A 17,198-nucleotide genomic window follows, 5' to 3' on the forward strand; every position below is an offset into this window, starting at 1 on the left:
CATACTAGTAGGATGTATATATATATGCAAGTGGGTTTCATTCAACTCCTTAAAACTTAATGCACAAGCATAAGGTAAAGTGCAGAATAATAGGGGTTGTGCACTAGATAAGATATAACCAAAAGTTAGCATTCCATCGTGGCAACACGATCACCAAGGCACCATCTTTTCTGCTACTCCAGATGACTCTAGAATCCGCCATTGTTCCTATTATATACATGAATGCAACGCAGAGACGTAATTAACCAACGGCAACTGTTACTCTTAAAAATACGATTACGCCTGACAAGCTAACGAGCTAGCTCTAACGACTAACGTACTAGGCTATGTATCCACGTTGTCGAGTAAGGCGTTGTTTCCTGAAAAATGTTCTAGTTTTACAATCTCAAGGTATTTTGGCATTTTATCGATTAAACTTATATATATTTGAACTGGAACTCATTTAGCTACCTTACCAAACCGATTATTGTGGAGCTCAAAAAATTACCGTGAGCACCTAATAATGCTAGGAGTTTACTGTGAAAGTTTCAGAGCCAACACTGTCACCACTTTATCACAATAATTCCTATATGTTTATATTTTAACAATATTAAACACCTAAAATTAATTAGATCACTCTTGAAAATACTTATGAAGCTATGTGAACCAATTATACTAGTAGAAAGATCATGATTTTAGGAACCTAACAAATTTAGTTTCACAAATTTTGGTTCACTACACAAATTTATATTGAATTTACAAGTTTATCTTAAAAACTAAATTAGAAAACGCTTTAGAAAAAGAAAATGGCCAGTGGCAACTAATTAGGCCCAAAAGTCCGGAACGGGGTGCGACTGCGCGTGCGTTGCGACGGCCCAGCACAGCCCAAGGTCGGGAGGCCCGCGCGCGGTGACGGCTTTGCAGAAAGGCTGAAAGCTCTAGTTTGGTTTTGGTAAATTGATGAAACCCTAAGTGCTAACCTAGTTTATCAAAGTGATTATAAGATAGGTGACACTACTCCAAGTGATGAAGCAATGGTGAAGATCATGATGATGGTGATGCCATGGTGATGATCAAGTGCTTGGACTTGAAAAGAAGAAAGAGAAAAATAAAAGGCTCAAGGCAAAGGTATAAATGATAGAAGCTATTTTATTTTGGGTGATCGAGACACTTAGTGAGTGTGATCATATTTAGGATCGATAGCCGTACTATTAAGAGGGGTGAAACTCGTATCGAAATGCGGTTATCAAAGTGCCACTAGATGGTCTAACTCATTACATATGCATTTAGGATCTAGTGAAGTGCTAAGACCCTTGAAAACATTTGTAAAAATATGCTAACACATGTGCACAAGGTGATACACTTAGTGGTTGGCATATTTGAGCAAGGGTAAGGAACTTCACTAGCGGAGTGTACGCCCGTAGAGTGCGGACAGTCCGACGGTGCCATCGGCGCTCTATACAGAAAAGACGGAGGTCACTGTAAGTGACCAGACGCTGGTCTCGGTAGGACCAGCGCGTCCGGTCAGTGGTAGCAGTGAGCGTGCGGTTTCGATCTCAGGACCGGACACTAGCGCGAGAAATGACCGGACGCTCAGGGTCTGAGTCCGGTCAGTATGACATATGATGACATATGCAGCGCACAGGGGAAACGTTGAGTGACCGGACGTTGGGTGAGTCCGGTCGAGCATGACTGGACGTGTCCGGTCGTGATTTTTCACGAATGGGACCTTACTAGAAACGACCGGACACTGGGGTCCTACGTCTGGTCACATCGACCGGCACGTCCGGTCACCCCATGTTCTGTGCAGTGAGGAGCCCAATGGCTCTATTTCGTGGAGCTTCTATTTAAGCCACATGGCTGGCTCTAGCTCACTCTCTTGGCCATTTGCATTGACATAGCAACCTTGTGAGCTTAGCCAAAGCCCTCCCACTCATCTTCATCATTGATTCATCATCTTTGTGAGATTGGGAGAGAATCCAAGTGCATTGCTTGAGTGTTTGCATCTAGAGGCACTTGATGTTCGTGTTTTGCTGTGGGATTCGCTTGTTACTCTTGGTGGTTGCCGCCACCTAGATGGCTTGGAGTAGCGAGGATCATTGAGCGAAGGTTGGTGATTGTCTCTGGCTCCGATCGTGGTGATTGTGAGGGGTTATTGACCTTTTCCCAGCGGAGAACCAAAAGGTACTCTAGTGAATTGCTTGTGGCTTGTGTGATCATCATCTTGTGTTGGTTGTGCGGCACCCTATTGAGGGTTTGACGTGTGATGTCAATTAGCGCGTGAATCTCCAAGTGAGTGAATCGCCACGAGGACTAGCTTGCCGGCAAGCAAGTGAACCTCGGTAAAAAATCATCGTGTCATCATTTGATTCTGAGATGATTGGTCTTCATTGGTATTCATTCTTGTGATTGATTGGCTCCTTCCTCAACACAGCGGTATAACCATCTTGCTCACTCTCTACATTACCGCAAACTAGTTGTTAAGCTCTTTACCATGCATTTGGTTTAGGGATGACGTGGGTTGGACCTAACCCATTTCTGTTATTGGTTTGGAGGTTGGATCGATTCCAGTTCTGTGTTTGGATAGGAGAATATCTAGAAGTAGGTTGGGTCGTTGACATGTGGACGTCAGCGTTTGTTCCTTCGTTCTCCTTCCGTTGAGGCTGTGTGCGCGGCTCGCCTTGCGCGACAGGGGCTAAGGCCGCTCGCCCCGCACCGCCAAGGGCCGAGGAAGCCCCGTGATGTGCTACCCACCAGAGCTAGCGCCACCCAACCCCTCCTCGCGCCGTCGCCCTTGCTCCTCCCTTCATCTGCTCCGCCCGCTGGAGCTCCCTCTGGGCCACCATGGCTATGAACCGGAGGTCGCGCCACTCAGTCCCGCCCCCACGTCGTCGCCCTCCTGCTCTAGACCTGCTACAACAACGTCGTGGCCCGCACCGGCGACGGCCGCGCCCCGCACCTCGCGTTCTTCCCACGTGAGCGCGACTGCGACCCAGTCGAACCCGCTCCCTCCCCTCGTTTTGGTGGAATCAGACGAACCCGCATCTCAAGGGAATATGCCAACCTAGGTTGACCCCTTTCAACTCAATCCCCCATCCAAACATGGTCCATCTAGGTTCGACCCGTTCCAACCCACCAAAACCCTCAAACCAAACACACGGTTAGTGTAGCTAGTTGTGAGAGCTTGTTAGTTTGGTTAGTGTGGCTCTTTAGTTAGCCTTTTGAGAGCACACTAACTTGGTGTAGTGACATAGCTATTATGTTGATAGAAACTATATAAACTAGAATTGTGGTAGATGGCTTGTAATTTTAGTAGGCTAGCGCAACACTCGCTTTGCCTCATAATTGTCTAACCAATTTGTTAAGTGTTGTTGTAGAAATTTTTAATAGGCTATTCACCTCCCTCTAGCTATTAGGACCTTTCAAAGGCCCCTGAGCTTTTAGATATTACTACAACTACTATGCGCACTGTTCTTACCGACATCGGTTTTGCAAACAAGTCCCCGAACTCTCCCGTCTTCAAAACGGGGTGGTCCCCGATTTCACCGCGCGCGACGACGCGGCGACCGTCTGCAAACCACGGTTACGCAGGCCACCAGCAAGGGTCTTTGATGACCTATGATGGCCGAGCATCTAAGTTACGACAGTGTGCTCCTAGAGACTACGGTTACAGACCTGGAGAGGCACTGCAGCATAGCCGACCATGGCGACGGCTGGGTCAGCGTGTTTCACGTCTGTGGCGAAGACGTTCCGATGAACCTAAAGACTCATGAGACGATAAAGGTTGCGGGGAAGCAGAAAGGGCTTACCACGAAGCTAGCTGCGCCACCGGTTGAGACGGGGAAAGACCGAGGAAGCCTGGCCACGTGTGCCCGCGCTGCGGTGGCGCTCCGAGGCGGACACCGATGCGACACCATACCTCCGGTGGAAACCCAGGCCAATCTGACACGAGCACCAGCTGGAGGGGATCAAGACGAGTCCAGAAACAACACCAATTGAGTTTTTACATTTGGGTCGTGGCTTACCCCCAAACCCCTAGTCGCGGCGACGCTCGTGGCCGACGGCGAGGAAAAACCAAAATTGGCCGCAGACAGACCATGGCTGGGCCTGACGAGAATGGGGCGTCTAACTAACTACCCATGCTACTCACTGGCACGAGGAATTGGGCTGAGAAGCCATGAGCTAGTGATTATGAAGGAAGAGGAAAGGGTGCATTGCCACTGCCACGTTGTGGAGGCTAGCGACGACTTAAGCGGCCCGGCCAAGACCCGACAAGAGCACGGTAGCGCAGGGACATGACCGCACGAGCGAGGGGTAGGAGCCGCGTCGGTTAGTGCTCGGATGGAGCCATAAAGGTGTGCCGCGCGTGGCCACGTGCAAGCAGCAGCGCGACGTCGTGACGCGGCAGGCCACGCAACGACGTCGAGATCAGGGTGTGGTAGGTGGGTTGAGAGGCAGAGGGCGAGCGCTACAGTGTCAAGGTGAATCGGAGGGCGGGGGGAAACGCCACGATGACCGAGCGACGGCAGCCGCGGCCTCGCCTCGGCCCTACGCACGGCACAGCAGCTCGACACGGCTTGGACAGCAAGAGGGCAGGGCGAGGTGAGAGGCGCGTCGCAGCGGCGTCCCAACAGGCGGCACTGGCCTGTAGGGAAAGGCCGCGACCAACCTTGGGCCGAGCCCGGCGCCAGCTGTGCACGCGCGTGAGGCGACCATGCCTACTGGGCCTAACAGACAAAACGGTGACACGCACGCTTATTAAAGTGGGCCAAAAACTACTTACTAACTCGATGAAGGCTCAACCAACTCCATGAACCCAAAGTTGATACTAACACCTAGCTGGCGAAGCAAACCTCACGTCCATAGAGCGACCAGAGAGAGAGATAGAGAGGTGCCAACGTCGATTCGTCACGCTGGGCGTTGGTTCATGAACGGAGCGCCAACAACATAGTCACAGCACAGTTCTAAGGAAGTGTGGGAAATTTTTAAGAAAACATGTGCCACTCAACAACACTACAACCTATACCATGCCCAAGTACTCACTTAGAGGCAACCAATAGTGCAAGAACGTGAAGCTAATGTTTAAACATTTTATTTTAGAATTTAAATACCAAAATAGCATTGTCTACTATCCTTTTCATACTCAGAAAAGGGCAAGGGTTCAGTTAGAACTAAACAACCATTAGCACTTTTGTCATAATTTTTAAGAGGCCTAAACCCTATCAATTCCAACCAACAAGTATTTCACGCAAAAGTCCATACTTCATAGTAATCCATAGGAGCAAAATGCTTAGGCAATATTTAACTATTTTGCTCAATATAATTCGCCAAAAAGACACTTTAACTACAATTTCAACTTCTTGCTGATTCAACGAAAAGTTCTATTTAAATTTCGGATTCGATTTTTGAGCTCCCAAAAACACTAGTTAACAATATTCACTTTCCAAAATTAAAGTTGCATTCTCATCTTCACTATTTGCTCATCATCTTTACATAAGCGCTATACACAAGCCATATTTTATTTTTGTTTACAGAAATTGTTTTCCGTACCAAACCATTAAAACTACTTATTTTATTGCTTTTGTTAGGATTTTCATTTCACGTGTGTTTTAAAATCTTAAAACTCGAAAACTTATTTTGTTAGATTCTCCAAGACCTTAACCTAGGTGCTAAGCAAGCTCGTAACACCCTAGGTGTTACATTGTATTACATAGTTTTGTTGTTGCTATGACAGACACTAGAGAACGGAGCATTCCCTTTTGTTGGTCATTAACAGGTTATGAAGTCTGTTCTGTTTTCTCCATGCATGCAAGCTTTGTGTGTCCTTGAGAAAAAAAAAAGTTACTAGCTTTTATCAATAGTGATATGGTTAATTGGTTGCACGAGAAGCATCTCCAAATTGATATCTGATAATCATATACTGCACTGCATGCAATTGTTATCGCTTGCTCCATTATATAGAAGTAGGCTGGCAAATTCGCAATGTGTCATAAAATAGTTGTATATGCTAATATGCACATGAACTGTATTGTCAACCATAATAACATATCCACATAATTAATTCAAGGAAATTTGGAGCAAGAAATATAATGGATTCAATGTGTTTACAGTCAGAGATTCCAAAAAATAGACTATGCTAGGTTGTTGGATGTATGGACGAACTAATTAGGAAGTGATGCGATTGCTGTCCCAATCCAAACACAGGTTAAAAACCGGAGAATCTCCAAAATGATTACTTCTTCAAACAAGGAAAATGCAGTGCCAGTCATCCAATAACAGCACAAAGGGAGTGGGCAAAATTAAACAGCTGGTATACCAAGGCTCCATAAAAAGGTTCTGCTGCTTTGCCTGTAAATAAACACCTAACAGAATGCAGAGTTCGGATGCAGTGTTCTGCCACTTCCAGCTCGTTGTCTCCTAGGAATATGTTCTAATTACTGCTTATTTCCACTTAAGGCCTTGTTTGGATATTGTCACATTCACCTCAATCCACATGTGTGGTGGAATTTAGTTTATATTGCACTCCAATCCACTGCATCACACGTAGACTGATGCGAATCCGACTATATTCGAACAAGGCCGAAGTATTGAACGTAGTGCCAGTAGAACCAATGTAGATGTAGTGCTTTTTCGAATTTCGAAGGGTGGCTTCAGAAGATTAGTAGTACAACTGTAGAAGTAAACAATACTGGAGTACTACTGCCAGAAAATGAACGAAAAATGTCAGGGCACTCACCATCCAGCCCGAGCATCCATCCTGACCTCCTGGCATCCTTCACATGTGGCCGCTACCGATCTACCAGAAGGCAGATTCCTGCTTCAACCCAGCACCAGCGAGCAGCGCAGCGAAGCCCCGTTCCTAGGTTCCTCCCGCCGGACCCCGGGCACCGCCAACATGGCCTCCGGCAGTCGGGCCAAAGCAGTACGGGACGACCCAAGCCGAGTCGCTCGGGAGCTCATCTCCGGTGTGGCTAGTTTGCCACCGGGAGACCCGCGGGACCGCGTCCGTCCGTCACGGGTTAGGCTTAGGCGGGGCAGTCGCCGGCCGGATCCATCTTTTTTTTTTAGGGGATCTTTTTCGTCCATCTTGATTGATGAACTCCGGCGCGGGCCGAAACGGGCCGGATATCGGCCCCTCCCTCTCGTAACCCGTTGCAACCAAACTGATGGGCCACTGATGTTTTCGAGACCATCATCATAAAATAATGGCTCTCGCAGCAGCCCAGTACGATAAGGAAGAAGTGCTCCCGACCTCATGGATAGTCTGATTATCTCCTTTAAGTATAAAACCGGTAACCTCCATAGACGATCAAAGAAATAAGATGATCGTTTTGATCTTCAATGTACTCTTATTTTTTAAGGTCATTTTGTGTCGAGTTATTCTTTTGTACAGGCTATTATTTTCCTTGATATATATGAGATATGACACACTCTTTTGAGTGTCTTTCTCAAAAAAAAAAGGGGGTAACCTCTATGAGCAGTTTTGTAAGCATTTTTAGCTGATGTGGTGGCATAGCCATCATCCTAAGTGGCATCATGATAGTTCAGAAAGATCAATTAATCTTTCTAAAAACATTATAGAAATAATTTGTCAAAAAATTATATAAATATTTTTAAATAAAATATACATTTATAAAAAACACTAAAATCTAATTGAGTAATGAAACATATAAAATTTGTTTAACTCATAAAAATATAAAAATATGAAACCAGTTTTATATTTTTTTCCTAAAATCAAGCTCTACCTTTTTTCTTGCTTAGAATTATTTGAATCTTACATGGTCTACTGAAATTTGAAACTAGCCAAATATGAAATGGAGGATGCAAATAAAAAGACAAAATTTTAAGATTGCAGCGTGAATCATTGCGCAGCCCCACCATGCAAACTAAAAGAATGTTTTCTCAGCATCAATGTCTAGCTTAACCGTTGAGACATGCGTAAGAAAGTTCAAATAAAAAATATAATTCAAGCTTTGATTGCACAATAACAACGTGTCAACATGTACCATGTGGTTTAACTTTGTAGCTGCACTATCTTCTTTAGGGGACATCACAACTGTGACATGTGCAAGATGATTGGACCATCAGCAGCAGCTGGCATACGAGTATACGTCGTCTACGACTTGGTCAACAACATCTGGACGGACGTGACTGATTCCTCATTCGTCATCACCGGCGTAGGTCTGCGCATGCACCGATGATCGAGTAGAAAGGCAGTTTGGATGGACTCGGGAGACTTCATATATTTCCCAAAATCATGATCTATATATCCCTAACTCATGATCTATAAATCGATTAGTTTCAACCGTTTGAAGAGCATAAACATCCGGTTTTATAGTTAAAGTAGGTAAATCGGATTACCCCAATAATTAGAAGGAGGTCAGGAGGACTTTTTCCGTCCCATAAATCCTTCCAGTACCGTACAACCTTGCTTGTTCTGACCACCATAAAACTTCTCCTCGAAAAAAAAACTTTATTTTTTTCGCTAAACAAACGCACAAGCTGTTACTTGCCGGTATTTGAATACCAGTTCTTGGGCAACATCGAGCTAGCTGGAACTAAAGGCGGGGCCTGTTCGGCTGGTATTAAAATCGGTTGATAAATGGGCTGAATCTGATTTGTTGTGAGAAAAAAATATCGTAGATTCTAGCTGATAAATTCAAGCGAACAGGCCCGTAAAACCGAAATGCGTAACAAAAGTTAGTTTAAGAAACAAGAGGCCCCGAATTCAGAGTGCGCCAGCACTGTCTCGCACAACCGCATGACATCATCGTTGTCACGTACTCCCTCCATCCTAAAATAAGTGTACTTCTAAAATTTAGATGAAGAGCTCAAGGTTAGTGTGAAATTACATATATGTTCCTGTAAAGGTGTGATGATTGCACCTTGGGAAAAGAGAGAGTAGAAAAAGACAAATGAAATTAATTTCTCTTATATGTAGAGATGCATTTATTTTGGGAAAATTTTAAATTCTAGAAGTTACTCTTATTATGGGGGGGTGGGGGGTGGGGGTGGGGGGGGGGGAGTAACGGTAAATTCGTGCTCCGTCAGTCACCGGCCGTCCTCCTCAACCAAATCCGGGCCAAATTCGAAGCCCCCCGTGCGGCGCGTACGTGCGCCGGAGAGGAAAGGCAGCTCTCTGCCCTGGCCGCACCTACACGTCCGTCCTCGGTGGCCGCCGGCTGGGTGAGTTGGAAGGAGGAAATCCCAAACGCTTGGCATAAATACGCCAATCCCGTAGGCATTGATTGCGCGACGGACACGCTCGCCCGTTAATTCCGTGCCGCCCTTCGCCTCTTTCAAATTCCAATCCCCCTCCATTTTCTTCTCTTCCTCCCAAACCAGCACGAGCACGGAGCGAGCAGCTACTCCGGAAACCACTGCATCAACGGAGATCACCGGCGGCCCTGCTCTTCCCGATGCACGCGTGCTTCCATGGCGGCGGCGGCAACAGCAGCAGGATCACCAAGTCCGTCGGCTTCATCGCCAAGAGCGTACGCCGCCTGACATCCCAATCGCTCCCCCTGCTTCTGCTCTACGCGCCCGCGCGCCGCGCGCGTGATGTTAATGTAATGTGATGTCGTGTCCGCCGCTTGCGCAGATGAAGGCCATGTCCCTCCTAAAGGTGAAGACGACGGGCGACGGCGAGGGCGACGGCCACCCGCGCCGTCGGCGGCGACGGCATCAGAGGCGCTCCCCGGAGGCGGCCGAGGAGCTGCAGGACAAGGACGTCGCGGCGGCATCCTCGTCGGCGTCCTCGTCCGCCAAGATCGCGCCAGCGCAGCCGCACGAAGCCGCCGACGGTGACCGTCGGAAAGATCGCCTCCACCTGGACGAGGAGCAGGGGCAAGGAGGAGCGAAACATGAGCACTGCGACAAGTGCTGCTCGCCGTTGGACGACGACGACGGCGCTGGCGATGCGGAGGCCGCCGCGGGTACGGCGGACGCGGCAAGTGACGGGGAGTGGGCGGCGGAGCCGGAGCCCGGTGTGCTGATGACGCTGGTGTCGCGCGGCGACGGCAGCAACTACCTCCGCAGGATCCGGTTCAGCGAGGAGTACTTCGGCGACGCGTGGGCGGCGCAGACCTGGTGGGCGGACAACTGCGACCGCATCGTCGAGCTCTACAGCGTTGTCGTCCAGCCCGAGCACCACTCGCAGGACGGCGACGACGACGACGATCCGGCGGTGCCCGTAACCCCATGCCAATCCGAGGACGACGAGCACCAACTGCAGGTACACGATCGGAATCGTTCTGATTCGATTCGATTCGATTTGGTTGGGTTTCCCGCTGTTTCTGAATTCTGATCGCTCGCGCTGTGGGGTGGCCACCTACCTCCACCGTACTCAGCAGCTACTGGCTTGGTACGACAGCAAGGCAATAAAAGATTTGCAATACCGCCATGAACCATCATGATCAATGGAGCATTTCGTTTCAAATGCTTGGCACGATCATTGGTTCCTGACCTCCTGTACTCTCACAACCAGCCATCTTTTCGGTGATGGAGTGCCGTTTCTTTGCAGCTGTACACACGGCGATAAATAGGGCGGCAGTGTACCAACAAAATCTTCATGTACAAAATTAAACTTCCACCTCCGTGCGCACCAATTGCATAGAATCTAGGGGGCGTTTGGCCGGGCTCCCGCCGGCTCTGGCTCCCACACTGTAGCCTGTAGCGTGCAGGAGCTGGAGCAGGAGGAGAAAAAAAAAACGAGCTTCTCCGGCTTCAGCGCTGTCAGTGAGAGAGGAAAGGAGAGAGAAAAACGGCTCCTGTAAACAGTGTCGCAACACGAGATGAACAGGAAGGAGTCAGAGAAGCCGGAGCCGCTCGAAGCCCGGCCAAACGGGCTCCTAGTTTCGCTGCACCTGCACTTCGCCAACGCCTTTTATTTGTACCCAAAGTATCTCACTTAACCTCACAAATATGTGTGTCTGCCCCTTTCTGGATCTGGAGATAGTATGGTACACAGTTTTTTTTACATGATGTTATGGTATTTACATTTGTAATTGAGAGTGCATTGTGTGTGGTTTCTAGGATGGGATTGGGAACTTGGACTACTCGGCGTCGTGCTCGGCGTCCGCATCGGGAGGTTCCACCTCCAACTTCTCCGGGCCGTCCAGCGGCAGCGGCAGCGGGTCGGCCAACAAGGTGGACTCTCCAATTCTCGGCCTCGTCACCGAGGCCGACAGCATCACAAGAACAGCCCGGGCGGAGCACAGCCATAAAGCAATGGGACAAGAACAGTGACACTTATACTTGTTCGTCCATCTTACACCATTGTTTCTGACAGTTTCCACAATGCTTAACTTATAGGCTGCATTCTAAGCAGCTAAAGGATGTTTGGAATTTTGGACAAGTGGTTTTTTGCTGAAAATGTACAGTATTTACTATTTAGCTCAAAATTCAAAATGAATCATAAGCTCAATCCAATGAAACAGGCCTTATATTTTTTTTTATTACTTGTTGTTTCTCAAAGTCGTATGGATTATTCAGACTTTCGATTTATCATAGTCTACTGTATAGATGAAAAACAGAGAAAAGCGTCGGCCATATGACCAGAGAATCAGTTGGGCATTGCGTGGCACAAGCTTCCCGTCAGCACTCTCAACAGAGCTACAGATCGAACAATGTTCATCAGACAGCTAAACATGCAGTTCTTACTTCACAATTTCCAGGTAACCATGGTGAAGCAAAAGGCACTTGAAAAAGAACCTATTTTGATATGGTTGGTTGGACTAGGCCATAAAGTTCAGTTTGGGTTAGTTGTGCAAAGGAAGTCACTTGAAACAAATGCAGAGTGAAACATTGATGTTAGAAGAGGAAGGGAGGAAGTCACGTGAGAGAATGCTAGCAGTGTGTACGCACATGGTCATGCAATGGCCAGCAGCACGCCGCGTCGGTGTCATCTTCATCGTCATCGTCGTCAGCTTATCATTGTTTCCAAGGCTGGAGAAGGAGAATCCATGGTGGTGGGAGCACTCGATGTGAGTGGTGAAGGCATTCTATTGCCTTGTCAAGTGAACAACTCGCCAACTCGGCCATGGTTGACGAGATGGAACCAGAGAAGAATCTTGTGAGTGAGCACGCATACTCCTGCTCCTGCCCTGCTGAAGCGACCACACACAGTCGTAGCAAAGCATATTCACAAATTCTCATCATTGTGGCTGCTTTCTTTCTCCTGCACGTACTACGTTTTGTGTTTAGGACTTCAGTGGATAACGATGAAGTGATGAACCTCAGCAGTCAGCAGCTACGCCTGACTGTCTGTTCTGTGTAGCAGACTAGCAGAGATATCATCCACTGGGACACTAGCCAGAAACATTCTTCTTGACAGTAATTTCAGACAAAAATACACCCCTCTGTCGAAGCAAATGTGCTGCAGATGGACTAAGCACCAGCAAACGCTGGAGTCTATAGAATCTGACGATATGTTGCGCCTGATTGGAGCCAAGAACACTGGCATCCCCCATCAAACTGGATGCTGATCCTCCTGGAACTTGTTTCTCCAAGGGCAAATGCTGAAGAGAGCCTTGATGATGCAAGAAAATGATGAATGCATGGGCCATATACTGCTGCCGGCTTGGCCAGATTGATTTGCTGGTGGTCCATGAGGAGGCTTCGATTGACATGAAGGGGGTAGAGCCGTAGAGTGGTCTCTGTGTCAGTGGCGCTGTGGTGTCCCCAGGCATGCATAAATAGGCCCACACAGGTGTTTGATGGAGCTGCCGAGATCCCTGTGTTCCCTGGATCCTGATCCAGCATCCTGGGCATGTTCAATTAAGATCAGCAATGCAGCATGCTCTCATAAATACTACTAAGCAGCAGTCTGAAAACGGATAAATAGGAGTAGTAGTAGCAGTGTATGTTGCAGGCACTCTTCATTCTCCAGCTATGTAATGTTTTCAGTGAGTTTAGTCTGATGCACGCCATCTGTTGCAGCCAATTACCCAAATCATTATTCCTGACCTGAGCAACAATAAAGCCCCATACATACCGCCAGGACATATCTACCGTTGCGTTTGCAGATTGCAGGCACATGTCACCACAAATTTGCTATGCTCATCACGGTTTCTGAAACACTGTCAGACATTGGCTTCTTTTTTTTTTTTTTTTGATTGACAGAGGTAAAACTCAGCTTTTATAGACAGCTCAAGAAGCTGTCTTGGTCAGCCGAATACACCATACAAAGAAAAGAGAAAACACTAGGGGTTGCCAGTTCACATCAAGAGCAAAAGAAGCACCTGCGCGGCATGTGCAGTTAGCATCACATCAAGAGCAAAAGAGCATCAGACAATGGCTTCTGCATGGAAACCATGTAAATGCCACCTCAGATGCGGTTGGGCCTGTCGACCCAGAAGTACTCCCTTACGAAGGCCACGACGATCACGACGTTGGGCACGGTGCAGAGCACCGCTCCCGTCACGGACACCGGCGGCCGCACCGACAGTGGCCCCCTCCGCGCCCGCCGCCGGCGCGCGTAGTCCCTGAGGTCGGCGTCGGCCCACCGCTCGGGCGCCGGCTCGATGGCCGCGGAGGGCACGAGCGGCGGCGGGAGCTGCAAGGGGCACCGGGACCGCCAGGACGAGGGCGGGAGGCAGAGGCGCGCCACGCGCGGGAGGAAGACGGAGACGAGAGCCCAGCTGAGGAGCGAGGCGCCGGGACAGAGGAATGGCGGGTACGATGTGGTGGAGCCCACACCCCGCGGCGGGCACGGGGCGCGGGAGGCGAGGAAGAGCTGCGAGTGGAGCGACGGCGCGTGGGACGGGTGGGTCAGGATGTGGGTCAGGGCCTCCGCACGCTGCGACCATGTGGGACTGGGAGCGGGGACATGAGAGGCGGCCCGGCCTTGGGTACGGGCTTCGGCCTTCGCCATGGGGGCAGGGCAGGGAAGGGGAGCGGAGGTGAGAGACGGCGGCGAAAGCCGGAGCCAGGACCAGGAGTCCAGGAGGTTGGGGCGATCATGGGGCGGGGATTGAACGGTGACAGGATAACTGGATAAGGATGTTTGAACGTGGGAAAGTTTCCTTGTTCATGCATTTTTCCTGTCAAATTAAATTGATTTTTTGGAATTTCTTCCTTGCAAATAGACTCTAAACAGTGTTGACCGCGAAACAAAAAATGCGTATATGTAGTTATGTAGATGAATAAATTTAGCTCTACTGCACTTTATTATATTATATAGGATATGCCAACCATTGTTATACAACAATATTACTCGAGTAAACCAAAAGACAAACACATAGTTATTAGAATCAAATCAAACATCGGACTGTTTAAGGCCTTGGTTCACATTTTAATTGGTCCAACCAATTGAACCGCTGGTTTAACATGGTTTAAATATAATGGTCATGTTTGGTAGAGCGGTGAAAAAAAGCGTTTATATGAGAAGTTGTATATAAATAAAGCAAAAGCACGGTCTGACCAGCTTTTACGTTCTATGGGAAGTGATGATAATGATCAATTGTTCCTCTCAAAGTGAAGACATGATGGATGTAACACCTTAAAAATCTCATCTTTTCAAAATAGATTAATTTGAATTGATTATGCAGTTATATGAGCATTCAAATGTAGGAAATTAATATTTTTTATCTAATTAAAAACAACTAAAAGGATAGACACATGTTCATCCATTCATGCTGGTGCATCTTTATTTTTGCATTGTGTGGTTTTGACCAAAACTGAAAAGGGATTCAAAATCTATTTGAAAATAGCTTTAAAAATTCTAAAAATAATAATAATAAATGATTTCTTCCTCCCTCACTCCTTTCGTCCCTCTGACCTCCTCCAGCAACAGCTCCCACTGCTCTCACCCGCGGCCTGCACCACCAGGGCGAGGCCCACACTTTGGTGCTAATCAAAGTAGGCACATGCTAATCAAGGTAGGCACTTAATTCATACTGCATGTGTCTACCTTGATTAGCACCTCATACATTATGAATTAAGTTATTAAAGGTGAATAGTTAACAAGAATGATCACATACTATACTTATCTTGCTCAAAGTTTTCTGCTGGTCCTAGTCGTCAAAGTACCGCTCCCGATCACCGACGTACTGCTCACCGTCTATACTCAATCATAATATAGCACCACAGAAGGATCACGCAATCATGGACGAAGCAAACAAGAACTATTATTAGAACAGTACGCCAATAGTGCGAAAAGATGCTGAAAAAGTTACAAAACTAATCTACGAGAAAATCACTGAAATTAGATTTAAAACGGGGAACGGGAAAGGTATGGACTATATAGGAGCTGGGTGGAAAAACCGTAAATGCTGCAAACTAATTTAGAATTAAAATAAATAAAAAATAAATTTTGAATCGGCCAGAGAAACCACGGGTTGATTTTAAAGAAGTAGAGGGCCTCTTTTACAAAACTGCCCGCGAAGGGGTGTGGACCTACCTGAGCCATTGATCTTGCTGCGATTAGATGGGATAGAGAGAGAAAGAGTCTGGCAGTCCAGAACAGGAACTCTAGCAAGGTGGAGACCATGGATGGCGACGACAAGCTCACCGACGCACCCAGGGAAGGGCCTACAGGCCATGATTCGATTAGGGATAGGCACTGGGATATAGAGGGGAAATTAGTGATCTCACCTCAACGGTTTTCTGTGGCTCATAGAGGGAGGAAGCCAATCAGAGGTGGACGGTGGTGGTAGGGAGCTCCGGTGAGGTCCGAATGTCACCACGCGGCTCCGTCCTGACCCGAGAGGTAGCGCAGAGGATTCGGCGTGACGCGACAGTGCCAACGAAAGAGGAAGGAGGGCTCGGGGTGCCTACAGCTGGGACACCCACAGCGGCAGGGGGTCGGCAATGGTGGAGCTGCAGTGCGGGGGAGAGAGCCAAAGCGGGCGTGGTGGATGCGGGGTGAGAGCTCGAGGCCTCTGGCTTTCTTATAAAGGCAGAGGAGGGAGCGGAGTGGAGAGGAGGAGCTAGGTCGCGACCTCGGCTCCATGCCGGCAATGGTAGTGGGCGCGGACTGAGATGGGGGAGGAGGGGAAAGGAGCGGCTGGGGAGTAGCGGCGTGTGGATCTTGACCGGGAAGGTGGGCTGGGTCGCATGGCTGCCTGGTCTCGCAGGCGAGGCGAGGTCACGCGGTTGCCTGGCTTCGTTGCCCGGTTGTGGCGGAGACGGTGGGAGGTAAGGGATGACGGGACAGGCACATATGGGAACGAGATGCGTAGGGCTAGACAAAATACTCATGACTTGCCAACTCGCTCGACTCGTGGCCGGCTCAGCTCGGCTTGACTCGGCCCGTTTTAACTTTTTCACTAGTTGAGCTGGAAGTCAAGCTCGTTATTTTAACGAGCCAGCTCGCGAGGTGCTTACGAGCTGAAACGAGTTGAGGCCTATTAGCCCACGATCATGAATCCAGAAGATGATGATGCTGACTTAGAATTGTACACCTATTCTATTGATACGTAATCCTTATTTTCAGTTGTTTCATATGAATTTTAATTTTATAATTGTTGTGGTACTTAAATGTTGATTTTATGGATTGTTTTCCATGAAGATGACGATGCCGATATTGAATCTGTAGACTTTCCTAAGTTTATGATGACAAGTAACTAGGCAGTATGCTGGAACTGTATGATCATGGATGAACCAGCTATGTTGCATAGTTGATACTTTTGATGAACCTGATATGTATTAATCATGTATGGTTGCATAATGGTGGACGTCATCTTCTAGAATTAATGAAGCATAAACATTATAAACATGTGTGCACTATTTTTTAGTAGCTCGTGAGCTAAACGAGCCAGCTCAAGCTCGATAACAAGCCGAACCGAGCTGTCCCTCTAGCTCATAATATTAACGAGCCAAGTCAAGCTGGCTCGTTAGCCTAACGAGCTAGCTCGAGCTGGACCGAGCCGAGCCGACTGGCTCGATATCCAGCCCTAGAGCTGCGGGAGAGAGAGAGAGGAGCTCGGGATAGGCGACTGCTGCTACTGCGCCTAGGCCCAGCAGCGGGCGAGGCGAGCGGGCCTGGCTCCTAGCTGGGCCTCAGCCTGGTGGTGCAGGCCGTGGGTGAGAGCAGAGGGAGCTGGGCTGGAGCAGGCCAGAAGGCCGAAAGGAGGGAGGGGGAGGAAGAAATCTTTTTTTATTTTCGGAGTTTTTCAAAGCTATTTTCAAATAGATTTTGAATCCCTTTTCAGTTTTGATCAAAACCACACAATACAAAAATAAAAGGTGCACTAGCATGTATGCATAAACATGTGTCT

General features: G+C 48.1%; 2 protein-coding genes across 2 annotated transcripts; one reads left to right on the plus strand and one right to left on the minus strand.

Annotated features, from left to right (window-relative positions):
* Window positions 1-9,185: 9,185 nt before the first annotated feature.
* Window positions 9,186-11,256, plus strand: LOC136490912 (putative protein Brevis radix-like 5). The gene is made up of 3 exons (XM_066487113.1): window positions 9,186-9,473; window positions 9,581-10,213; window positions 11,014-11,256. Exons 1-3 carry the CDS (start codon window positions 9,399-9,401, stop codon window positions 11,224-11,226), a joined length of 921 nt encoding a protein of 306 aa, XP_066343210.1. The 5' UTR covers window positions 9,186-9,398; the 3' UTR covers window positions 11,227-11,256.
* A 1,016-nt stretch (window positions 11,257-12,272) lies between these two features.
* Window positions 12,273-13,951, minus strand: LOC136493446 (uncharacterized). The gene is made up of 2 exons (XM_066489530.1): window positions 13,221-13,951; window positions 12,273-12,742 (listed from the first exon to the last, which is right to left on the minus strand). The coding sequence occupies exon 1, from the start codon at window positions 13,850-13,852 to the stop codon at window positions 13,307-13,309; it is 546 nt and encodes a 181-aa protein (XP_066345627.1). The 5' UTR covers window positions 13,853-13,951; the 3' UTR covers window positions 12,273-12,742; window positions 13,221-13,306.
* Between the last annotated feature and the right edge of the window lie 3,247 nt (window positions 13,952-17,198).

This window comes from Miscanthus floridulus, chromosome 11 (assembly GCF_019320115.1).
Source record: "Miscanthus floridulus cultivar M001 chromosome 11, ASM1932011v1, whole genome shotgun sequence".
NCBI classification, from domain to species: Eukaryota; Viridiplantae; Streptophyta; class Magnoliopsida; order Poales; family Poaceae; genus Miscanthus; species Miscanthus floridulus.